At 38.9% G+C, this 26,506-nt stretch overlaps 1 protein-coding gene across 3 annotated transcripts; it reads right to left on the bottom strand.

Annotated features, from left to right (window-relative positions):
* Positions 1–646: 646 nt before the first annotated feature.
* Positions 647–25,504, bottom strand: LOC125306557. Of its 3 annotated transcripts, none has more exons than XM_048261980.1 (5): positions 25,286–25,504; positions 23,702–23,896; positions 23,441–23,526; positions 22,888–23,187; positions 647–2,008 (listed from the first exon to the last, which is right to left on the bottom strand). In XM_048261980.1, exons 1-4 carry the CDS (start codon positions 25,361–25,363, stop codon positions 22,908–22,910), a joined length of 639 nt encoding a protein of 212 aa, XP_048117937.1. In that variant the 5' UTR covers positions 25,364–25,504; the 3' UTR covers positions 647–2,008; positions 22,888–22,907. The 3 variants fall into 3 exon arrangements, with proteins under 3 accessions (XP_048117937.1, XP_048117938.1, XP_048117939.1); XM_048261981.1 differs by lacking the exon at positions 647–2,008 and adding an exon at positions 15,507–15,668 and having other exon boundaries at positions 22,989–23,187; XM_048261982.1 differs by lacking the exon at positions 647–2,008 and adding an exon at positions 22,170–22,463 and having other exon boundaries at positions 22,989–23,187.
* Between the last annotated feature and the right edge of the window lie 1,002 nt (positions 25,505–26,506).

The following is a 26,506-nucleotide window of genomic DNA, read 5'->3' as shown; positions in this document are numbered from 1 at the left end:
ATCCGCTGGCTATGTGCTTATGGGGAAAGCACCAAACAGTGTTAATGACAGAATTGTCATGACATCACAGGTAAAGAAAATTGGGAAAAGAACAATTTTTATAAGAACAGGAGAAACGGTCATTTAGTAGAAAAAGAGTGAGCATACAGGTCTGAGTGAAATGTTCCATTGGCATCTCATGACCACCACACCTGGCCTGTTAAGTAAATATTAGTCACCACTAAAGCTGCATGGATTACTGGTAATGAACAAACAGTAAACCTTCATTGTGTAGCGTCCTTCTATCAGTTAGCCTTGAATACTTCTTATAGTCTAACCCCACCTATTCTTTGCATTGCTTATTTTATTTCCACAGTAAGGCCCATTCTATATGTGTAGTAATGAAACCAGTGCCTGAGGATCAGTAAAAACAACACATTTCCTTCCAACAGTTTTAGACTGCTTAAACCCTTGTAGACTGCAGCGCTATTGCGTCTCTATTATTTCTCAATGAATAATATGAGTAACCAAGGACATTGATACATACGGGAGCACCACCCCACTACATATGTTGGCAAGCACTGTGTGAAATCCCAGAGAGAGGCTGGACATTACAAGGACACATGATGGGGACGCTATTCTACCTAGCACTCACCCTGCTCACAGGTAACATTTCATTGGATTTTTTATTAACATATACAGCACTTATCCATGATTTCACATCTTGACCTGGCTTGAGTATACTAAATGTTTTCAAATTTAAAGAGAGTGGTTTTCTGTTAAAGAAATAAGTCAGCATTAGTGATTTGCCAGCTGCTTTCGATGGGCCTATATACAACACTGACTGAAAGATTAAAACTACAGTATACTCTCATTCAGTCCCCGAATACCTAAATACAAACAGCAATATCAAGGCATTTGTAAGGTCTTCACTTAAGGTAATCAGTTTGACCTCAAAACGTTACCAGCTGACTGGGAATTCACCCAATTCCCACTTGTTCCGCTGCTGCCTATATATAATGACAGATGAAAATAACACCCATTCAGTCCCCGCTGACTGTTCACTTCCATAAACCAGGATTCTATCATTTCTGTCTACAAGGTATTAAGTTTATAAACATTTCATAAAACTATACATTATGGTTATAGTCATTTAGTTATAAAGTTATGGTCGTAGTTACTCAGCTAGATATTGTAATTTAGTTCTTTAATCAGTTAAAACAGCAACAATAGCATTACATTTTCTACTTGTGGTATTCTTAGCCCACTTTTACAAAAAGCACACACTGAATGATTAATGTGCGTCAAGACCCGGAATAAGAAAGGGAGTGGCAGCTTTTGTTAACTTTGTTCACAAACTGTACACTGTTAATGTCATTGACTACTGCATACTGTAATACTGCAAAAGAAAAAGACAACAACAGAGATATAGAAGCCAAGACAGTTCTTTTGTGGAGGGGCATGAAGAATTCAGCACAAATCTTGAGCAAGACCCCAAGGCATTTGTCTGTAAAAACAGTTGAATGTCTTTATTTTAAAGGGCAAATCTACATGATTTTCTTCAAACAAGTGCCATGTTTTTTTGTTTCAAGATTTTTGCACAAATCAGAACCTGTTTGGATGTACATGGGGGATTACAGTACTGTAAAATTGTATTTTCAGGGCTTAGTACTTGTCAGAATGTTCTACAATCCGGCCCAGCCAATGGTTCTGTTGGAGGGAACATGTGGCTTAGAACCACTCTCAGTCCTCCCGCCAAACCGTACATCGCCATTCTCTGGAGTCTTCAGCTGGAAAATATCCTCACCTATATCAGAGACGGCACCAACACTACCGCATCTGCATATGATGGCCGACTCTTCCTGAATACCAGCACCGGTTCCCTGGAGCTGAAGAACCTGACCCTAAATGATGCAGGTGTTTACTCGTTGACAATGCTGCCGAGTGACTCAGCAGGAAGACATGGGGAAATTAGGTTACAAGTTTTTGGTGAGTGTATGGGCAACATTAGGTGAAGGCACAGTATGTCCTGAAAACAGAAAATGCATTTTCTTTAAATAAAGATTACAATTTCAAAAAGCTTCCAGAATTAAATAGCATGTTTCAGTTGTTGACTACATACACTAGATGGGATAATATTTTTTAGCCTTCGAATAGCCTTTTTCCATAGAGCATATTATCTTTCTTTATGAAATTTGGTCAAACTCTTCACTTCACTTGTTCACCTGTTATTTACAAGCATCATGTTGCATTCTGTTTTTTTTTTACAACTTAACAGAGAACATATCAAATCCTTCCATCAATCCTTCTCAAGACATTGTGGTCGCGGGTATGAGTTCTGTCAACTTAATCTGCAATTTTCAAGGCAACGTCACTCTCATTGAGTGGACTAAGGGTGGAAAAGCGCTGTGCCCTAGCAACAGAATCACCTTCCAGAGAGACAACAGAATACTGAAGATAAGTCCAGTAGAGAGAACAGACACGGGAGAGTACACATGTCGTCTCAGCAACCCCGTCAGTGTCATGGCCACAAACTACAACTTGATTGTCAGATGTGAGTTCATCTCCTAATAGAGTAAACTGTGATCATACATGTTTCAAAGTCTGGCTGTTGATACTGATCTAAGTCTGTTCTCATCTCATCTACGCTCAGTTCTCTCCACTCTCACACAATATCAGTATGGCACCAGATCAAAAGTCGCTAGCATATGTTTACATGACATTGGATGACTTTACTTTCAGCTGTTAATGTCATAAATTCAAAGTTGCACTTTTTTTGTTTGTTTAAAATATTCACAAATGATCTAGAAATGGGAACGAAATGTGAAGAAACAACTGTTTTTCTTGAGATCTCAAATGATTTACATCATCATGTGGAGATACTTTGCTTTCCTGGGCGCAAACATGTGTGGGGCAGCAAAACGTTCAGTTGTGTCTGCACCACACAGATGAGGAAGTTCTCTGTAAATGAATTCCGTCAAAGACACATCATTTCCATGAAACTTCTAAAACACATAGATGGCCTGTACAACCTAGATTAGCCTGGAGATACCATACCCTGGTAATCTATAAAGATTAAGGGTCTGGCCATGACTAATGTAGCCTAATGGCCCAAGCATGCATTTGAAAATCTCACTGCACGCAATTGGATAACACTACGACTAATGTTTACTGAGTGATTCCGGACTTCAACGCAATTGGATAACACTACGACCAATGTTTGCTGACTGATTTGTTGTAGCACTGTCGTTATCTGTTTAGCTTGCCTCTGGCTTGCCTATATCAGATACACCGATGTGTTTGTTTCCTCGCGATACAAGGGGTAAAAGTAACGTACATCTTTACTCATTGCCTGAGTGTCTCAAATTCAAATTATGCTCTCATGAGAACTCTGGATTTCTCTGAATTCCTTTAGTATGGCAGTACTTACAGGACTTCAGAGCTCTCTTACAGACTGCTATTGTTGGATTCCCGCTATATTGTTTAGGAGTTATGTTTATAGTAGTTATGTTTATTGCAAAGATGCACATTTAGTTCATTTATTATTGCGCTTTTCAACTGTAGGGGTACAATAATGACAAAACTGATGAATGTGATTCAACAAGCAAGGTAACAGTTTGGGTTTGTATTTGTTCCCTGGAGTTTTGCTAAACATGCTACTGTTTGCTCTACTCTTTTGTTGCACTATACAGATGGACCTCTGAATGTTACTGTAAGAGGAACTGGGGAAATCATTGCCCCTGATAACACAACTTTTAGCTGCTCAGCTGATTCACAACCTCCTGCTAATTTCTCTTGGACGTTCAATGGCAAAGGGACAGGTGTGACTGGCCCGGTGTTCAACATTGTGAAGAGTAAAGCAGGAGACTCTGGCAACTACACTTGCATAGCTAGCAATGACATGACTGGAGACAAAGTACCTTGTCACACGCATTGCACTGATTGTCAATTGTAAGTTCCTTTCTAATATCATTTGTAAACTATACAATAATGACAAAACTGATGAATGTGATTCAACAAGCAAGGTAACAGTTTGGGTTTGTATTTGTTCCCTGGAGTTTTGCTAAACATGCTACTGTTTGCTCTACTCTTTTGTTGCACTATACAGATGGACCTCTGAATGTTACTGTAAGAGGAACTGGGGAAATCAATGCCCCTGATAACACAACTTTTAGCTGCTCAGCTGATTCACAACCTCCTGCTAATTTCTCTTGGACGTTCAATGGCAAAGGGACAGGTGTGACTGGCCCGGTGTTCAACATTGTGAAGAGTAAAGCAGGAGACTCTGGCAACTACACTTGCATAGCTAGCAATGACATGACTGGAGACAAAGTACCTGTCACACGTACACTGATTGTCAATTGTAAGTTCCTTTTCTAATATCATTTGTAAACTATGATCATTAATGTTTCAAAATCTGAGTTGTTGATACATAACGATCTCATGTATAACGATTTAAAGCACATTACCTTACACAATGTCAGTATCATATGACTAGGTGTCGAAATAAGCACATGCCTCACCTGCATATGACACTGGATAACTGTAGTTTCATCTGTTAGTGTCATAAGTTTGAGTTTCTAGCGGCGTAATATAACTGCTGACCTGATGGATGTTGTTCGTCTGTAGGTTTTACTAAGCAACATTATAGAGTTTTTGGTCTACCTGCTACACATATCTATAAAACGCCTACCACTAAAAACACCACCAACCGCTCAGTTGGAAGTGCAAAGCTTGCTAACATGCAGGCCCGTATTAAGACAATGTGGTGCCCCTGGGCACTATACCTAAAAGTGCCCATAATTAGTCATTTAAACCATATACCATAGGACAATAATAACAAAACTAATTAATGTGATTCAACAAGCAAGGCTACAGTTTGGGTTTGTATTTGTTCCCTGGCTAAACATCTACTGTTTGCTTTACTCTTTTTTTGTATTGAACAGATGGACCTGTGAATGTTACTGTAAGAGGAACTGGGGAAATCAATGCCCCTGATAACACAACTTTTAGCTGCTCAGCTGATTCACAACCTCCTGCTAATTTCTCTTGGACGTTCAATGACAAAGGGACAGGTGTGACTGGTCCGGTGTTCAACATTGTCAACAGTAATGCAGAAAAGTCTGGCAACTACACCTGCATAGCTAGCAATGACATCACTGGAGACAAAGTCCCTTTCACACGAACACTGACTGTTAATTGTAAGTTATTTTTCTAATATTGTAAACTATGTTTATTAAGCTTGATGGTGTTTTAAGCCCCCACGTAAACTTCAAGGCACCTAGTATAAGTATAAGTATAAGCAGGGTGCGATTTGTAGGGGGGGATGGTGAGGATTTCCCCCCCTCTGGTTTTCCTATCCCTACCTCTGCTAAATTATTTTTATCCCTGTTGGGGACAACATTTATCCCCCCCTGCCCTTCATATTGATTAATGCTACTTCATATAAGTAAAGCGCTGCAACGTGAGAACAGTCTAGTAGGCTAGCCTACATAATAATCTGACATTAGAAACGCACCGTCACCGTCAGTACTCATGCTGCTGTGCTGACACAGTGGCTGCGTGATAACTTAATTTGGCCTTGATCGTGCAGGACATTTCAGAATGTCGAGTGTGTAATCCATCATAAATGGCTAGTTTCAATGGAAAAGTTAGCTGGACAAATGAAAGAATATGAGAAGGATTCAGTGAAGCATATAGTCATATTTTAGAACCTTCAAAATTAGAAAACTGATGCAACTGAAATGGAGGACAACTGCACGTAGAGTAGAACGTATAGGCCTATTGTCTGAAGGAACTTACATTAAATGAGGAGATATTTGCTGAATGTCACAAAAAGTGTTACAGAAATTGCTTGGCATCGCTTATTCAATGACTCTATCGAAACACCTGTAGTTTGCGGAGGACGAACGAGAAAGCACTCGTTTGATAAATCAGCCAGTAGCCTAGGCTAGGCCTAGTAGACAAATAACTTTCAGAATTAATCTGTACTGCAAAAACTAATGTTGGTGGGTATTAAACTATCTAGCGGGTGTTTTAACAGCTGCAAGAAATAGAAGCTTCATGGTCTTTATGTTCTGGTTCGTAAATTATTTTCATAAAACTTCAAGTTGCCCAATAACTTTATACTCTCCAAACTCTTCACTGCACTGTAGCCAATTAACTGACGGTATGATAGTAGGCTATTTATTTTCTGTAGGCTACAATAAACACATTTATTTTTTCAACTTTTGCAATATTACGCACTTGGCTACTGAACGCAAATCAGCAGGAGAGAGAATGCATGTAGCCTATGCAACTAACACTGTTAGCCAATTCACTAACTTAAGACTTCAGTGCCATCATATACAACATTTTTTTGCACAACAAATACAGAAAGGATGGAGGCAGCAAAAGTAGAGGAGTAATTTCAGATGGGGCAAGAACAAGGTGAATTTGTATGCTTGTCAAAACGTAGTCCTACCCTGCATTAGAGGAGCTGATAATCATACCAAACACACTCGCTGTTTAAAGTCATACACCACGGTAAACAAAAACTAAAATGTTACAAAGGTGGCAAAATTAATATAGGCTATTATTAGCCATGACATTACTAGGCTATGAATCGTTCGTTCATTTTTTTTTTTTTTGGTGGGGACAGCACACAGTGAACACACAGTGAGGTGAAGCAGTGAGGGGTTAGGTGCCTTGCTCAAGGGCACTTCAGCCGCGGCCCACTGGTCGGGGCTCGAACCGGCAACCCTCCGGTTACAAGTCCAGAGTGCTAACCAGTAGGCCACGGCTGCCCCAACCTAACCCTAACCCTAACCCTTGCCTAACCCTAGTGCCTTCCATGCAGCGCTGCCTTGAAGGCGACGTTGGAGGCTTAAAACATCTGTTATCAGTGTTATACTATTATTTTTACCCTTGCACAATGTCACCATCACACAAACTAGCACATGCCCCATCTGCATGAGACTGGATGACTTTCATCTGTTATTGTCATAAGCTTAAAGGGACACCAGGCAACGTTTTCGTGTTAATTACTCATCTTCATAAGTCGGTATATGGTTAAATGACTCATTACAGGGCTTAATGAAGACTCTCTCGCCCTACTGCCTGTAGGAAGAATATCCCGCTTGCAAGTTCAGTGTATCGCACCTACGACTGAAGCAGGATCAGTTTACATCCTGCATCCACAGCACAGAGGCAGGCTAACGAAACGCTAGCGATTGTTGCAAACGCGGTGTATAATGGCAGAGCCGCATGTGAAGCAGCGAAAACCCTTTGACGGAAGATGCAAAGAAAAGGAAAAGAGCTTCAGACCGAGTGAGGGGGAGTTTCGTAGAGAAAAAGCATCAGGCTTGCCTGGTGTCCCTTTAAGTTTCTAGTGACATGATAACTGCTGACCTGAACAGGTTGTTCTTCTGTAGGTTTTAGCCTACTACTTAAAGCAGCATTGTAGGTTTTAGGTCGACCTAGTGTATGCTATATAGTCTATCTTAAAAAGACAGATGGAAGGGGTAAAAGCTTGCTAACATGCTAATTGGTGTCTTTAGGTGATATTGGTATGAACATCTTCCTTTCATACAACAACACTAGTGCATAAATTAGCGTGGGGATAATGTGTTTATGGGTATATTATGAAAAAAACGATAAAGTTGAATTTGAAGATGATACGAAAAATCGTTGCTCTTAAAGAATAAACTTCAAAAGCTGCAAATTGTTGATATTGCTTTAAAGGTCCCATGTGTAAGAACTTCTCCCATCTAGTGTTTAGGGATTTTATTGTAACCTAATAGAACTGCTGTAGCTGCCGAACATCAAAAACATAACACCTAATTCATACAAAAGATCCGCATCGAGACAAAACCGGCGGAGACGGAGTTGCAGCGGTGTGAATTAAATGCTTAATGGTGCACGTCATTGCCAGCTGTTGCAAGCCGTCGCAAAGCATATCTAGTCGCAGCTCATCTCGTTGCGAATCTACCTAGATGATGGCCCTAGTTCCGGACTCCTAAATAGGTGTGTCAAAACATAAACTTTTGTCTTGTTATTGCTTGTGTGTGATGCCAATGAAACACACTTTCGGACATGGAATAAATCATTTAATTTTGCCTGTTAACCGAGCTAGTTAGCTAACGATAGCACAGTAAACTGAAAGTGAATGGGAATTGCTAGTGATGTTCGCTAGCTAGGTAGCAGCGAAGGACTTTGGTTAAACTTGTATATTGTTGCAAACTAACCTGAAATAACATACAATCAGCAACTTTGTGGTAGTCTGCTAGTTCTAGAAAAACTATGGTAGGTTAGTTTATCAACTGTCTCTGTGTCTAGACTAGAGCCTTTGAACAAGGTGACTGTGCACAAGAGCTTTGCTGAGACAGTGACAAATCACAAACAAATTTATTTTTTCTCTTTATTTGTTTCTTGGAAAATGCAATGTCAATGTCGGAATGATATGTAACTTGTAGAAAATGGGTTCATAACTGAATCCAAGATTACGTTTTTCTTTGCATGCCAAAGACGGAGCTGTATTTCTGTATTCGCAAATGTCCCTAGTTGGTCACCGTTAGTTTAAAATGGCGCACATAGATGGAGCGTTTCCAAACGCTATGTATATGTAAATGCCAATTTTCTAAGCCAATAGGTATGCTTTGAATTGGTGGTGGTGGTAATTAAACATGAATGAGGCCACATTTATGAATGGGAAATGTTAATTTAGTTAACAAACAACTGAAAACGTTCCACACTGTCCCTTTAACTTTGTATGTAGTATCTCAATAAGAGGAGATCTAAGTGGGGTGGGGCCAGGTTATAACATGGACACAATTAACTACAGTTAAGTTAACAAAACTATTCATACCCCTGGCAAATATTGATTCAATGTTGATTCTTCTTTATCGATAAGTTTGTTCTGACTGAAAATGACACTACCATATGTCAAAAGGTTGTAAGACAATGTGGTAGAAACATTCCCATCCAGAGTGCGAATTACCCCACCATAATTGGGGGGTACTGCTCCTTCACTTCTTCTATGACCATCATGGTCCACTACCATATCAATCCCCACCGTGATCACCAAGTGCAACATGTGTTGTGCAACACATACAAGGTCTGAACAAACTGATAATCAGTAGACTACAGAATATCTCATTGTTCTTATACATCCTGTCGTCTCCCTGCAGTCTGTTTACGGTTATATCCTGTGCCTCTCCTGTCTGCTGGCCCCCCTTTCCTTAACACATATGAACAGTGTATAAAACCTAACTGCACCTGCACTTTTAATGTAATTGGTTGTAGATCTTAGTGTTAATATTTCCTGCTAGCACCAAAAAAGTGCCTGATGTCTGTGTGCCCTTTCCTTTTCCTCATAGTGTCTCTTTGAATAAAATAAAATCCAAGTTTCATTAAGATAGTATCAGGGTTCTCAGATGAAACTACATTTATCAAACTAAAAATATGAAATAATAGAATGTAAAAACAATACCAACCAATTAAAAACAAATTAAAATACTAGCACATAATATTTAGCCTAGGCTACTTTTATGTTTCTAGATAGATAGATACTTTATTGATTCCCAAGGGCAAATTCAAAGTTTCTCTGATGTTATAACATAGACTTAGCTACATCAAACCCGGTAGGCTAATATAAAAACACAGGATCTGTGCCAAAGTAATTTCAAAAAGGCACAAGGCAATTTATTCAAGATAAAATGAGAATGGACACCTAGGCTATGGAGTTCATCTCCTTGGAAATGACAATCGATTTTACATCACCACACTGTAAAGCTTGATTTAAATAGAGAATTAGCCTATCTTGCTAACTAACCCTGGTAACTAACCAAGGTCCACTTTACTAGCCTCAGTGGGTAAGTAGCAGGTAAGTAGCCAGTAATTCAATGTAGGCTATGAAGACGTGACATGAGCTATGAAAGAACAAAACACGTTTATAAATGAAGGTAGTAAAATCCTCAACAAGCTAGACGTCAGCTAGCAACTTACATTTTACCCATGCACGTCAGCAGCAAACTGAATTTAGCCTACTGGAGGAATTTAACTAGCGTTTTGTCATTCAACGTTGACACTTGCTTGAGAAGTTGAAGTCGTTCTCTATCTCAGTTGCTTCTAGCGCCACGGTGGTTAAAAATGGTACGGTCCACAATAGGGGTGTCTGAAATCGCTTAACATTAAAATGTTCCTACAGTAAAACTAGGAGTTGACTTGTATTGTAACTGTAATGATATTTTTTCACAATATCAGAAAAATTATATGACCCCCCCAAAACTAATATTTCTGTCTCTTTGGGGGGTACTGGGTCTTCATTGGAGGGTATAGTACCCCCCAGTACCCCCTGTAATTCAAACTATGTTCCCATCCCTCCCACAAGTTCAGATGCTGAAGGATTCTTAATAATAATAATAATAATAAAATATAGCTGCAAGCAGCAATGCGGGGGCCAAGCAGTGCGCTATAGCAGGAATGCCATTGCCATGCCATGAGCAAGCACTCACAGCAAGTTTGATTGCCATTGGATAAAGAATGGCTGAGAAATAAGCTCATTTACTTTGTTACAGCGCCCCTAGAGGCCAAATTACACCAATGTCCTTGTTCGCTCTCACAATCAGCTACCATGTCCCTCTACCAAGTTTGGACTTCATACACCAAAGTGTTGCTGAGATGTGAGCTCACTTTCTTTATTACAGCACCCTTAGAGGTCAAATGAGACCAATTTCCTTGCATGTCCTCACAATCAGCTAATATGTCCATGTATCAAGTTTGGACTTCATACAACGAAGCGTTGCTGAGATATGAGCCCACTTCTTGTATTACAGCTAGCCCCTATAGAGGCCAAATGATGCCAATTTCCTACTGTGTCCTCACAATGAGGTACCAAGTCCCTGTACCAAGTTTGGACTTCATACATCAAAGCGTTGCTAAGATAGGAGCTCACTTCCAGTATTGCAGCGCCCCCTATAGAGGCCAAATGATTCCAATTTCCTAGTGCGGCATCATAATCAGGTAACAGGTCCTTATACCAAGTTTGACTTTTACTCCGGCGTTGCTGAGATACAAGCTCACTTCCTGTATTACAGCCCCCTATAGAGGCCACATGATGCCAATTTAAGTAGTGCCCTCACAATCAGATACCAAGTCCCTGTACCAAGTTTGGACTTCATACATTAAAGCATAGCCGAGATGTTAGCCCACTTCCTGTTTGGCGGCTTCTTTACCATATTTGATTGGCTGTCACGGGCAAACAAAAATCTAATTGAAAAATCTGACAAGTATCGTTTGTGCGGCTCGGGGAGAAGATCATCTCCGCCAAGTTCCATGAAAATCGGATGAAATTTCTGACCGCTGAAACTTTTCGTAGAGTTTGGACTAAATCCAATATGGCGGGGGTCCAATATGGCAGAAAGTGACGTAATAGGGGTCATTGAACTTAGGTCGGTCCAGGGATTCCAACGGTGCCTGATATGTGAAAATCGGACGCACCGTTCAATGGTCACATGCGTGAATGCAATCCAGGTTTGACCCATTGGTGGCGCTAGAGTGTTGGGCATAGAGTTCTGGAAATTGGTGAGAGTGATCATGGGACAGTGCTGAATCAGTGTGCCAAATTTCATAACTTTAGACCCAGCGATTCAATTTTCGGCCAGATTTTGACCTGTTGGTGGCGCTAGATGGCTGGGTTTAGAGGTCCGTAAATGAGTGTGAATGGTCAGTGGAGTGTCCCGAAACTTTCTGCCAAAAATCTGCACTTTTTAGCCAGGCGTTCTATGGGCTGCCATAGACTCCAATGGCAGATGTGTAATAATAATAAATATAATCGCAAGCGGTGATTTACGGGGTCCGAGCAAAACGAACATGAGGTAGCATAGCTTTTTAGTTTTACATATGCTTTGATTGTTTGGGCCCAATTGTTCAAAAGAAACGTGATCGGACTTCGGTTATCGGATTTCAGTTACCAGATGTCGGCTATTGGATTGGATCAAATCTTGAAAATGGGTTGTTCAACGGGAAACAAGGATCCTGAAATTGGATTAGATCACATAATCTATTCTTGGTTTTGATCTGGATAAAACCTTCACTTTGTGTTGTTCAAAACTTTTGAGTTGGATTGGAATAAATTTGATGCATAAAATTAGGATTACCCTGTGCTGTAACATAATAGTATTCTAACAATACCCTATTCTAGTGTGCGAACCTCCACAACCCAACAGTATTCTAACAGTAGTATTCTAGTGCGCTAATCTCCACAACTCAATAGTATTCTAACAATACTCTATTCTACAGGACTATGCATTTGTCATGGATAAGATGAAGGGTCTGATAATGGAAGGCAGTGTTTCCCACAGAATGGAATTGTATTTGTGGCGGTAGGTGAAGGGGGGTGGGGGTGGGTTCTGTGTTGGAGTCAATAAGATGAACAACCTATAATTATGCAGTTATACTTGCCTTGCACGACAAGTCCTGACAAGTAGCTGTAACGTTATAGTGTGCTAACCTCCACAACCCAACAGTATTCTTAACAGTATTCTATTCTAGTACGCTAACCTCCACAACCCAACTGAAGGAACTGTAGGGGGCGATGTGCGTTGAGGTAGAGTGAGTGTGTGGCGAGCAGGCAGAGCCTCGGTCAGAAGGCATAATGGTATGGAGTGATGACACGGAGATGGCAGGTTTCAGTGCAACACAAGTGAACTTTATTTGAGTTTCAATTCATCTGTTCTTTTGTTCTTTACTTGTATGTGTGCTGCATCAAAGAGGAAACAAACAGAAAATTGAGTAATCAGTGAAATGGGGTAAATCAGTACAGATCCCAACTCACAACAATAAACTGAAATCATATGGCTATATAAGGTACAACTAAACAATACTTGACATCCCAAGTCAACCAACATCATCTAATCATCTCTCACATGCATCTCTCACATGGGACTCCAACACACCAAACCAACAAACAAAGACCTTAACTTTACACATGATGGCAGAGCTACTCTACAAACTGATAAACATCACAAAAGTCATAGTGAGGGTCATTAAAGTGATGACTTACGTTAACTCAAAGATGCACACAAAGCAGGACACACTGGAGTGCCGGGTTGAGATGAACAAAAGAGTGAACTGAGGGCGAGCAAACAATTTATCCTGGTCTGAGCCCCTGCTCCGGAGCTACAGGGTTTTCCAGCAGGTAAACTGGGCGTGGTTAGGTGGCAGAGCCAAACAATCCTGCAATTTCTCCACAGCACTTTCACCTCAAGGACTTTGTGCAGATTTAAGTGTACATTCGAAAATGAGAAATGAGAAACAATATAATAATAATAATAATAATAATAATATATATAAACTTAGGGAGTCTTTTCACCAACAGTATTCTAACAATACTCTATTGTAGTATGCTAACCACCACAACCCAACAGTATTCTAACAGTACTCATCTCTACAACTCTGTGCTAATCTCTACAACCCAATAGTATTCTAACAATACTTGATTCTACAGGACTATTTATTTGTCGTGGATAAGATGAAGGGTTTGATAATGAAAGGCAGTGTTTCCCAGAGAATTGAATTGTATTTGTGGTGGTAGGTGAAGGGGGGGTGGGTTCTGTGTTGGAGTCAATAAGATACACAGCCTATAATGATATAGTTATACTTGCCTTGCACTACAAGTCCATATTGACAAGTAGCTGTAATGTTATAGTGTGCTAACCTCTACAACCCAAAAGCTTTCTAGTATGCTAACCTCCACAACCCAACAGCATTCGAACACTAATGCTTCAAGTGGGATTTGAACTTTCAACCTAAGGATCACCAGTACAAGGCATTAGCCCACTGAGCCACTGTCAATCCTACATGTTGACCTGTCACATTCACATGGTGAAAATGTGTATTGGTAAACACACAACAAGAAAAATTCCAAGCATACATTTGACAATAAAATGAAGGGCTTCCCTAAAAGAGTACACCTGAAAACTTTTTGAAATTCTGGGGCAATTAGACATTTGTAGAGATTAACACTAATGGATGAAATATAAATATGATAGACGTAATGATGAAGGAAAAATAGTAAACAAAGAAGTTCCCCTAAATGTAATAGAGTCCCGGCATTCTGATTCTTGGTAACTGATGAGTGTGATTGTTGATTGACTGATGTCATTCAGGTGCTGTTCAATGGTGTGAATCTTAAATGACAAATCCTAAAGCTCTAACGGGGATTCAAACACTCAACTTAAGAAACACCAGTACAAGGCATTATCCCACTGAGCCACTAACAATCATACACATTGGGCAGTCACATTCACATGGTGAAAATGTGTGTTGGTAAACACACAAGAAAAACTCCAAGCATACATTTGACAATAGAATGAAGGGCTTTCCTGAAAGAGTACACCTGAAATCTTTTTGAAATTCTGGGGCAATTAGACACTTGTAGAGAAGAACACTAATGGATGAAATATAAATATGATCGACTTAATGATGAAGGAAAAATAGTAAACAAAGAAGTTCCCCTAAATGTCAGAGTGTCTCGGAATTCTGATTCTTGGCAACTAATGACTGTGTATTGCCTGATGTCATTCAGGTGCTGTTCAATGGTGTGAATCTTCAATAACCAATAGTATTCGAGCTAGAGCCTAAAGCACTACCGGGGATTCGAACTCTCAACCTCACAAACACCAGCACTTATCCCACTGAGCCACTGACAATCCTACATACTTGGCAGTCACATTCACATGGTAAAAATGTGTGTTGGCAAACACACAACATCAAGAAAATTCCTAGCATACATTTGACAATATAATTAAGGGCTTTATAAAAAAAGAGTACAGATCTGAAAATGTGCACTGTTAATGGTATCCACATAATGATGGTTGTATGGTTGTTCTCCAAGGAAAAAAATGTAGTCATATAGGAATATAGGAGGAGAAATGGACTGAGTGGTCGAACTTTATTGGTCTATATCTCTGAAATGAAACAACATATCCAAATTCTTTTGATGACTTTTGTGAGGCTTTGTCTAAACATTGTCTGTGAGAATTTTGGTGAAGATTTGATCATTTTTGAAGGCTGTGAAACTTTTTATGATGTTTGGCTTTTCTCTGAAATTGTGGCAAAAGTAAACATTTTTTGAGCATAAGACCAGGGTGAAAAATATGCATCTAAATGTAGAGATATATGATGAAAGAATTTTGAGTCTAGGTCAATCTGGTAAGGAGAAATAAGCATTTTTGACAAGAGCGCCACCTTTGGGTACAGTACCCAAATTTTGGGTTATGGGTAGTGGGGGGTACTGGTAACAATACTTGAAAATGTGAAGTTTCTAGGACTTATGTTTATAGGAATATAGGTGATCTAGGAAAAATGGCCTAAGTGGTCTAACTTTATTGGCCTATATCTCTGAAATGGAACAAAATATCAAAATTCTGAGCGATAACTTTTGTGAGGCTTGGTCTAAACATTGTCTGTGAGAATGTTGGTGAAGATTTGATTATTTTTGTGAAACTTTTTATAATGTTTTGCTTTTCCATGAAATTGTGTAAAAAGTAAACATTTTTAGACCATAAGACCAGGGCCAAAAAGATGCATCTAAGTTTAGAGATTAATATTATGAAAGAATTTTGAGTCTAGGTCAATCTGATAAGGAGAAAAAGGTGCAGTACCTCAAATTTTGGGTTATGGGCAGAGGGGGGTACTGGTAACCATACCTGAAAATTTGAAGAGTTTTGGAGTTACGGTTTAGGCTGCAGTATGACTTTTACAGAATCTTGACCAAAAAAATGAACGGTACAGAAACAATTGGGGTCCTGCAGCTACGCTGCTCGGACCACTAAATAATAGGAAAAGCTAGAATCACTATGGGTTGCCACGCCCCCAATAATAAGTTTATTTTATATAGAGCCTCTCTCAAACCCAAGGTCGCCTACATAGTAGGAAGGCAGGGAAACACAATAACAAACAAACAAGTTATCTGTATGGAACTATGTGTTGGGTGTGGAGGAGAAGTGATCATTAAACAGAAAGGTCAGAGGTCAAAGGTCATTAAACAGAGATGTGCTTTGAAGAATAGAAGAGAAGGACAGGCACGAAGAGGTTATGAAGAATATATGTGGTGTCTGAGAACCTTCTGTGGCATAGTCCACATTACATCCCAAAAAAGAACGGAGTGTCTATTTAGAATTTAGACGGGGTACTAATAGGACACATTACTGTGTGCACCGGGGTACGAATAGAATTCACTTCTAATTGCACCAGGGTACGAATAGCATACACTGCTAATTGTACCAGGGGTGTAAATAGCCTTACCCCCCAAAAAAATCCATTCATGACTGAGATCATGAGAACATTAAGGTGCAGTCAGTGATTGTCCAGGAAGTCCAAAGTAACATACATTATATTCTAAACATGTCCAAATGAAAGACACTTGAGAGACATACTTTCATAATTGTGGTGCATTTATTCCCTGGATTTTGCTAAACATGCTACTGTTTTCTTTTCTCCTTTCTTGCATTGCACAGATGGACCTCTGAATGTTACTGTAAGAGGAACTGGGGAAATCAATGCCCCTGATAACACAACTTTTACCTGCTCAGCTGATTCACAACCCCCTGCTAATTTCTCTTGGACGTTCAATGACAAAGGGACAGGTGTGACTGGTCCAGTGTTCAACATTGTGAAGAGTAAAGTAGGAGACTCTGGCAACTACACTTGCATAGCAAGTAATGACATCACAGGAAGCAAAGTGTCTATCACACAGACCCTGATTGTGAATGGTGAGTCATTAAAAAATACCAAAGATAATGTGAGAATAACACTATGAATGTGAAATAATATGAAAGTTATCGCCATCATCAGGGTGCGATTTGTGTAAAAACCAGAGGGGGGGATGATTTTGAATAAGTTTGTAACCCCAAAAAAAAAAAAAAATGAGCGATTCATAGCCTAGTAATGTCATGGCTAATAATACCCTATATTATTTTTTGCCACCTTTGTAACATTTTAGTTTTAGTTTACCGTGGTGTATGACTTTAAACAGCGAGTGTGCTTGGTATGATGATCAGCTCCTCTAATGCAGGGTAGGACTACGTTTTGACATGCATACAAATTCACCTTGTTCTTGCCCCATCTGAAATGACTTCTCTACTTTTGCTGCCTCCATCCTTTCTGTATTTGTTGTGTAAAAAAACGTTGTGTATGATGGCACTGAAGTCTTAAGTTAGTGAATTGGCTAACAGTGTTAGTTGGTAACCAAATAGCCTACACATTGCGCTACATTCGCGTAGGCTCGTGCATTCTCTCTCCTGCTGATTTGCGTTCAGTAGCCAAGTGCGTAATATTGCAAAAGTTGAAAAAATAAATGTGTTTATTGTAGCCTACAGAAAATAAATAGCCTGTCAGTTAATTGCCTATAGTGCAGTGAAGAGTTTGGAGAGTAAAGTTATAGGGCAACTTGAAGTTTTATGAAAATAATTTACAAACCAGAACATAAAGACCATGAAGCTTCTATTTCTTGCAGCTGTAAACACACGCTAGATAGTTTAAATACCCACCAACATTCGTTTTTGCAGTACAGATTATTTCTAAAAGTTATTAGAGTGCATGAAAATGCACTCTACTGTTATCCGAATTCTTCTTATTACAGTGCATGAAAATGCACTGTACTGTTCTTCCTAGGCTTCTTATTCTTATTCTTCCGCTAACGCATTTAATGCAGCTTCAACCGTTTAACGTAGAAACTTCATTCAAACTATGTTACGTAGGTCTTACTTGGGACATGGGTGCTATGTATTTTTCAGCTTTGTAACTTTTATACTTTTTAAACTATTAATTAAAAACTAGTCAAAATTTCCCCATAGACTTAACATGGGCTGATGACATCACAATAGAGCCGTTAAGCAATTAGAATCCTATGGCAGGTGTTCAGGCCACCTGGACCAACTGCCAGTCTCAGGCTTTAAGCATACAAACTGGCCCTATTAAGACTACACATCCTGTTCAACTGCTTCCTCTGCCAAAAACTGTTTCAAAATAAAAGTCCTCACTATAATATTTTACTGTTAAACAATTTAACCCTTTAAACTACTGAACTTTTTAACTGTTCAGCCATTGTAACTGTTACTTGTCATCAACTATGACTCATACCTACTGTAGCTAGTTAGCTAAGTAGCATGGTTAGCATGCTAGTTAGCATTTTTAACAAAACTACTAAAAATGATTAGCTAAGTTAGCTAAGTCACATGGTTAGCATAGTTAGCATGCTAGTTAGCATTTTTAACACATACTGCTAAAAATGATTAGCTAAGTTAGCTAAGTAACATGGTTAGCATAGTTAACATGCTAGTTAGCATTTTAACAAAACTGCTTAAAATGATTAGCTAAGTTAGCTAAGTCAAATGGTTAGCATAGTTAACATGTTAGCATTTTTAACAAAACTGCTTAAAATGATTAACTAAGTCAGCTAAGTAACATGGTTAGCATAGTTAGCATGTTAGTTAGCATAGTTAGCATAACTGCTAAAAATTATTAGATAAGTTAGCTAAGTCACATGGTTAGCATAGTTAGCATTTTAACATTGTTAGCATGTTAGTTAGCATAGTAACTTGGTTAACATTATTATCTTTATTAACATAGGTAGCATACCTGCTAGCAAACATTAGAGCCATTCCAAGTGTCAGTTATCGTCAACTATCTACCTAAATAATTTAACCATTTAAAGTATCCACTTATTTAACCGTTCAATCATTCCAACTATATTAAACCTTATCTACCAAGTAAATCATTTACCTATATAAACTATCCACCTATTTAACTGTTCAGTCATTCCAACTATATTAAACCTCATCTACCTAGCAACCAATATAGTTTGTTTTTACTCTGTATGATATTTGACATCATATTTTTTGCATTTTCATGCACTGTATTTCCTTCAGGAAATGCTTTTCTAGTTATTCTTCTTCTTCTAACGCTTTTTGTGCGTTTAATACAGCTTCAACTGTTTAACATTAGAAACTTCATTCAAACTGCGTTATGTAGGTCTTACTTATGTGACTTCAGCTATGTATTTTTCAACTTTCTAACTTTTATACTTTTTAAACTATTAATTAAAAACTACTAAAATTTCCCCATTGACTTAACATTACATTATAACATCACAATAGCAATTAGAATCCTATGCCAGGTGTTCAGGCCACCTGGATCACCATATATGGATCTGGCCAGGCCACCTGGATCAACTGAGAGTTTCTCAGGCTTTATGACATCATAGCAATTAGAATATTGTGCCAGGTGGCCAGGCCACCTGCATCAACTGTCAGTTTCTCAGGCTTTAAGCATACAGTCTCATTCTATGCTATAAGCCTGAGAAACTGTTCAGTCATTCCAACTATATTAAACCTCATCTACCTAGTTCAGTCATTCCAACTATATTAAACATAATCTACCTAGCAAATAATTTAACCTTTTAAACCATCCACCTATTTAACTGTTCAGTCATTCCAACTATATTAAACCTCGTCTATCTAGTTCAGTCATTCCAACTATATTAAAACTCATCTACCTAGCAAATAATTTAACCATTTAAACTATCCACCTATTTAACTGTTCAGTCATTCCAACTATATTAAACCTCATCTACCTAGCAAATAATTTAACCTTTTAAACCATCCACCTATTTAACTGTTCAAGTCATTCCAACTATATTAAACCTCATCTACCTAGTAAATAATTTAACCTTTTAAACTATCCACCTATTTAACTGTTCAGTCATTCCAACTATATTAAACCTCATCCATCTAGCAAATAATTTAACCTTTTCAAAATAAAAGTCCTCACTAGCTAGTTAGCATTATTAACATTGTTAGCATTTTAGCAAAACTGCTAAAAATGATTAGCGACGTTAGCTGAGTCACATGGTTAGCATAGTTAACATTTTTTTCAAAACTGCTAGAAAACATGAGCTAAGTTAACTAAGTAACTTGGTGAAAATAATTAGCTTTGTTAGCATAACTGCTAGCAAACATTCGAGCCATTCCAACTGTCAGTTATCGTCAACTATCTATCTATATACAGCCTTTAAACTTTTTGTCTACCAACACGCATTAAACTATCAGTATGTCAACAACCTTTAAACTATCTACATATAACTTTTAAACTTTCAACATTCATTAAACTATCTGTCTATTAAACTATCTGTCTATTAACAACTGTTAAACTATCTACATTCAACTTTTAAACTGTCTACGTCTAAACTATCAACTTTTTTATTAAGCTATGGTATGTCTGTCCTAGCTTAATTTTCATGCACTCGTAATTCCCTGGAATTACATTCTCTAGTTTGTCTACTACTGGCTGATTTATCAAACGAGTGCTTTCTCATTCGTCCTCCGCAAACTACAGGTGTTTCGGTAGAGAGCCATTGAATAAGCGATGCCAAGCAATTTCTGTAACACTTTTTGTGACATTCAGCAAATATCTCCTCATTTAATGTAAGTTCCTTCGGAGAATAGGCCTACGGTATACGTGCAGTTGTCCTCCATCTCAGTTGCATCAGTTTTCTAATTTTGAAGGTTCTAAAACATTATTATGCTTCACTGAATCCTTCTCGTTTTCTTTCATTTGTCCAGCTAACTTTTCCATTGAACCTAGCCATTTATGATGGATTACACACTCGACATTCTGAAATGTCCTGCACGATCAAGGCCAAATTAAGTTATCACGCAGCCACTGTGTCAGCAGCATCAGTGCTGACGGTGACGGTGCCTTTCTGTAGTCAGATTATTATGTAGGCTAGCCTACTAGACTGTTCTCACGTTGCAGCGCTTTACTTATATAAAGTAGCATTAATCAATATGAGGGGCAGAGGGGGATAAATGTTGTCCCCCACGACGATAAAAATAATTTAGCAGAGGTAGGGATAGGAAAACCGGGGGGGGGAATCCTCACCATCCCCCCCTACAAATCGCACCCTGGCTATCATGATTTATTCATACATTCATATAATGGGATCATAAGGCATTGTAATAAATGGTATAGTGAATGTAATCATCTACAAACAAGCAAGACTGTATAGTAATGTTCATATTGCATTATGAGCCGTTGCTTTAATATATTATAACTTATCACGATGGGCAAAAAATTGGATGTCAATTCACTCTAAACACCAACACTGCTGACCCCCAGGTCAATGTGCTGATGCCTTTTACAACTTATGCATTTTACAAGATGGAATAATACCTTATAATGAATTTAATGTAACACTGACTGGCTTTTTTAGCTTTAAAGGTGCTTTAAGCGATGTCACACGTTTTTTAGGCTAAAACATTTTTGTCACATACAGCAAGCATCTCCTCACTATCCGCTAGCTGCCTGTTCCCTGAACACATTGTAAAAACACATTGTCTCTGTAGACAGACGCGGTCTCTGCAGACGAAACATAACAAACAGAAATTGCAAAAACAGACATTGCATTTGTTTGTGTTTATATTTATGTTTACATTAATTAGCACAAGTGAAGCAAGGGGAGATCGCACACAGGGGCTGGGTAGTTCCAAAAGTGTATTTTAAAAAGCCAAAAAAACAATTACAGGTCACATAAACAAGGGGTAAACGTACAAGGAACACTGATGAATACGGTGGCCGACACTAGACAAGAGGCGCAGACGCCACACTTCACCTTCTACATTAATTAGCAGACACTATGTACATTATATTTTAACCAAGGACCAAACAAAACAGCTCATCCTTATATTCAGAGAAATTCCTCGCAGGCTCGTATTTGTTTGGGGGCAGGCTGCCCCCACTTTGTTTCCAGTTTGTGGCTGCCTACAGAGACCAGGGGTTTTACTGTGTAATCACGTAATGAGCAGCTAGCGGGCGTGAGAAGATGATTGCTCAATGTGAAAAAATATGTTATGGGCTTGAAATTGTGTCAAATCCCAGACTGAGCCTTTCATTTATCATTTTTTGTATTATTTTCTAATGTGACTACCCATCAGGAAAGTAGGAAAGTAACACCAATGACAATTTAGGGGAGTAGTCTAAGTGCTTTTTTTTCTCTTTTCCAGGATCCAGCTTTATCAGGGGAGGAATACGGCCTGCAGTCATGCTGTGGATGTCCATGATCATTTGTCTTATATTTTAGTTAAACTGCCCTTTGTAACTATTTTGATAAAATATAGGGACGTTTATTTTAAAGTAGTCTAACATTATGCAAAGTTGAGTGTCTCTCTCTCTATCCATCTCTCTCTGTGTGTGAGAGAGAAAGTATGAAGACTGGAGGGAGTGGATTTTGTTTAAATCTGCTACAAGACTAATTTGTCACTGTTATTATGCATAGGTAACAAAATCAATAGCCATATAATCAAACCAGACATTACCACACTATTCTTCATGTCTGCTTCCCAAAGAAATGGTAACGCCTCTTTTCTCATCAATAAAGACAACCATTAACGTAAAATATATTGGGGGCCAGGGCAGGGGGGTGGGGGTAGCGGGGTGTGCAGAGGCTGTAGAAATCAGAGACAAAAGACATGCAAATTGCTAGCCACCATTGAAAAAATTACCAATAGTATACGACTGTTGGAATCTGGATGGATCTGCCACATTACAATATATATGAGACCAAAAAAACAAAAGGGCTGTTCCAGTGTGTTGTTCCAGTTAGTCTATAGCTCCCTTTTAACTATAGGATAGCTATAGGCTAACTGGATAATAGCAAACAATACAACTATGCTATTTAACCAAAAAGCTGGTGTGTTCCTTTAAGCTCTGTATAAAAGTGACATATCCCAAATGTGTATTGTAGTTCTACATGGTCTGAAGATTTCCTAGCCAGACTGTAGCCTGGTTAAAACCAGGCTACAGTCCAGGGGACTCACAGTTGGAAAACTTTTCCAACACTAGCATGGTGATGGGCATAGATAGACATACCGTTAACTTGATCAATGTAATTAGTTAGGCTGGATCAATGACTTCGAAGTCAGGGGTGGTGGAGGGTGTGCGTCTGGGTGTTGGATGATTACCCTACTCACTGGCACTGGGTGCTGGTATGAAATAGGGCTGCCTTCTTGAACGGTCCCAAAGGCTGAGTCGACGAGGGGGACATCACTACTTATGGATAGTGTGGTAATTAGCGGAGCAAGGTCTGCCGTGAAGTCCTGGTATGCCTCATCGACCTTCAGGACATCTGGGTCTGGCAAGTCCCCCCGCACTGCTTTGTAGCGCTTGCTCCTTTGAAAACAGTTTTTTGTTATTTAACAGTTATTTATCATAATTAGAAAAGAAGAAACTATTCATGGGTTTCACCAGGTCCCTTTCCACAGGTGTATAAAATTAAGCATCATGATTATGAATGCAGACTGCATGGTGCTTGATTAATACACCTGTGGAAAAAACCTGATGAAACCCATGAATAACTCTCAAAACCAAAAAGAATCTGACAATGACTGCAGAATACATTATTACTTGACAGTGACCTTATTACCTTACACCATCAGCAGCTGTGTACTGTCTTGCCTTGGGTTTTGTTGAGATGAAGACCATGTTACCCACTCTGCCTGGTTTCACACCCTATCACAGTAAACAAACAAATAAACAATGTGATTGGCAGAGCTACCTTAGCTAACTGTAAAATATGTGGTAATGATGCGCTTGTTTTGTCTTTATTGCAATTTTTTTATATCCAATTTCCAAAATAAATGAGACATCAATAATTAGTGATTAGCCTAAGTTCTTTTGTACTTACCAGTGTTCGTGGTTTATGCCATCGCTGCTCAGTTTCTGTGCAGCTCAGGACAGGTGGTACTGCTTTCAGCTGAAGTGTAGAGTACGCTGTGGTCTGGTATAGTAGTGCAACATTGTGGTTGCAGAGAGCGTTTCCAGCAACACAGGAACACTCAGCCACAGCAATTTTAATGGGTGAGCTGCCCTCAAAAGTAATCTATGAATAAAACATGATTTTAGTATTACAATTAGACTAAGTCATTACATAACAACTATAAAAAAAATACTAAAGGGTGAGAGCAGGCTAATCGTTCAAGCAAACAGTAGCGGTATGATTCATTAGGCTACCAGAACAACCAGAACAAATAAGCCTGCCTCACCATTTTATTGCTATTACAGTGTTTCCCATACATTGACTTATTTGTGGCGGCCCACCACAATATCAACATTGACCACCACACAATGATTTTCCTGGTTGTACTAAATTGTGCTTAAATCTGGTTAGAATCATAACCGCGCTGCACTAATTTGTTAAAAACTGTTGCATTCGAGTTAATTCTGCATACCACCACAAATAGAATTCAATTCTGTGGGAAACACTGGGTATTATGATAGTTAGAACAATAGTGTTAGTAAAGCGTTGAACAGATTTGTATAGCCTAGATTGAGGGTACAAAGTCAGCTCTTACCTCATACTGACTAATGTTCCCACCATGAATAGGCTTACTTAAACTTATACTCCAAAGAACGGGAGCAGTATAACCAGTTTCTGGAGTGTCCATGAAAGTACAGTTCAGGTTTAGGTCAAATAAACACACTTAGGTTTCTTATTGTCAAATACACAAACTTAAATTGTATTATTGTTATTCTACATCTACATCCACATCACCAACTATAGCCGCACGAACACCCCAGAATCTGATTTGAACTGATAACTGAATTGATCTTGAACTGAACTGGTTAAACACATGTTGTCCACCCTACTCTGAGGTCGTGAGGCTTCTCGTGTTTCCTCATGGACCTATAACATACAGCCCTGACGGTCACCCTCCCTGCAGGGTCTTTGTTTGATACTGGGAATTCAACATAATTCATGTAATGTTAGACAAAACACACTTCTTTTCCACTCGTAAGTCGATCAAACACGGACAAGGATGGTTTCGAATTAATTTTGATCGCGGGCACTAAAAATCTTGATCGGGGCTCTGAAAATCTCATATTAATCCTAACTTGACAGCTGTCTAAATTTAGTGTCCGATAGCGATAGGTTATGTTCTCTCTGCGTCTGATTGAATCGTTTCCTCTAGTTCTGAAACGTTAGTGCATTACAGGGTGCTGCGTTTTTGTTTAGGTCATAATATGCACCTCAACTAAAAAACGTTAAAAACAACTGATGATACTACAAATCTAAAATCTCTACAGGACAACTGACCTAAATGTTAACAACACACATAGCTACTGCCAGAGCCGCGATCATATCAGAGAGAGAGAGAGAGAGAGAGAGAGATCTATATTTAGCTATAGAAGCTATGGGTCTGGCTACTGCTAGCTAGTTAGTTAGCCATAGCACAATGTGAATGTGTTTTGCTGTCAATTTTACACTCACCTTCATAGTTGTCAATGAAACTTGACAGATACATCTTGTACCCCTTTTCCCGTTTACTCCGGGGGGCAGAGCATCCATTACGGACGAGCCTGTGGACGTCCGATATAGTAAGCTTTGGCAGCTCCTGAAGACACCGAGTGTAAAACAGCGCCATCTTGCCGGAAGGAGTGGATCGCACACTCAAGAGAGCGGAAGTAGAACGGAAGTAGAGTCTTGCACAGAGCGAGCCTAAACTAACTGTTGGCGTGTGCTGACTTCCCTCAGTGGTATTAGTGCTATGTTACGCATAATGACCGTCAATGCATAATGATTTGTTTCAGTGGTGATGGCAGTTGCTCTCATGTCATTGCCGTGATATATCTACTTGAAACGTGGAAGATAAGTGGCATAAAAGATGTCCCTACCTTACTGTCTTCAACAAGTATGCCCCAGCAATGGGACAAGCCACGTGGAGAAAAAATATTACCAGAACCCGTCTCACAAATGGTTATTTCAAAACCTTTCAATCTTCAAAGGAAAAGGAGCCCTGTTATGGCCAAGTTTGTAGACAACAGGTATTATCAATGAACACAATAACCACAACATTAATGCAGAGGTGGCATGCCATGTTTAAATTAGATTTGTGACATGACATTACTATAAAGAACAGAAAACAGAGCCACATGTTGTTGAAGAGTATAATTTTAATGACAGACCAAGGACCATTCAAAAACACACAGATAATATATACATAAATAAATATAAAGATTGCGTTGGTAGCAGCTTTACATATTTTAAGATTTGCGTTAATAAGAAATAAATCAATATATGTACAAAAGGTGTAATTTAAGTTCTTATTTATTTTCAGAAAAATTACTGTTGAGAGTGAAGACATAAATGTATTGAAAAGACTAAAGACTAGCTCGATATCTTATCTGGTGGAAGACAACACAGCCACTACAAAGTTAATTGTGACACCATTTGGACCAGCACCTGTTGGTTCACCTTTATCCTACCATGTAAGTAAAGTCCATGAGGCACTGGACCACAGCACCCCCTGTAAACACTTTTATTTAATTAAGAAGTTGAAGAAATTAGTTAAAAAGCAACATACAAACCATATTTGATTTACACATCCAAACAATGAAAGGCCAATTCTGTTGCTTAAAATTCTGAAAGATTTAATTCGCGCTATAGCTCTTTCTACGTGAACACGGTGGCGAGCAATTTTCTCTGTGACTT

This window comes from Alosa alosa, chromosome 13 (assembly GCF_017589495.1).
Source record: "Alosa alosa isolate M-15738 ecotype Scorff River chromosome 13, AALO_Geno_1.1, whole genome shotgun sequence".
Lineage (NCBI taxonomy): Eukaryota > Metazoa > Chordata > Actinopteri > Clupeiformes > Clupeidae > Alosa > Alosa alosa.
Note: the sequence above shows the minus strand (reverse complement) of the source record. Positions and strands in the feature narration are given on the sequence as shown.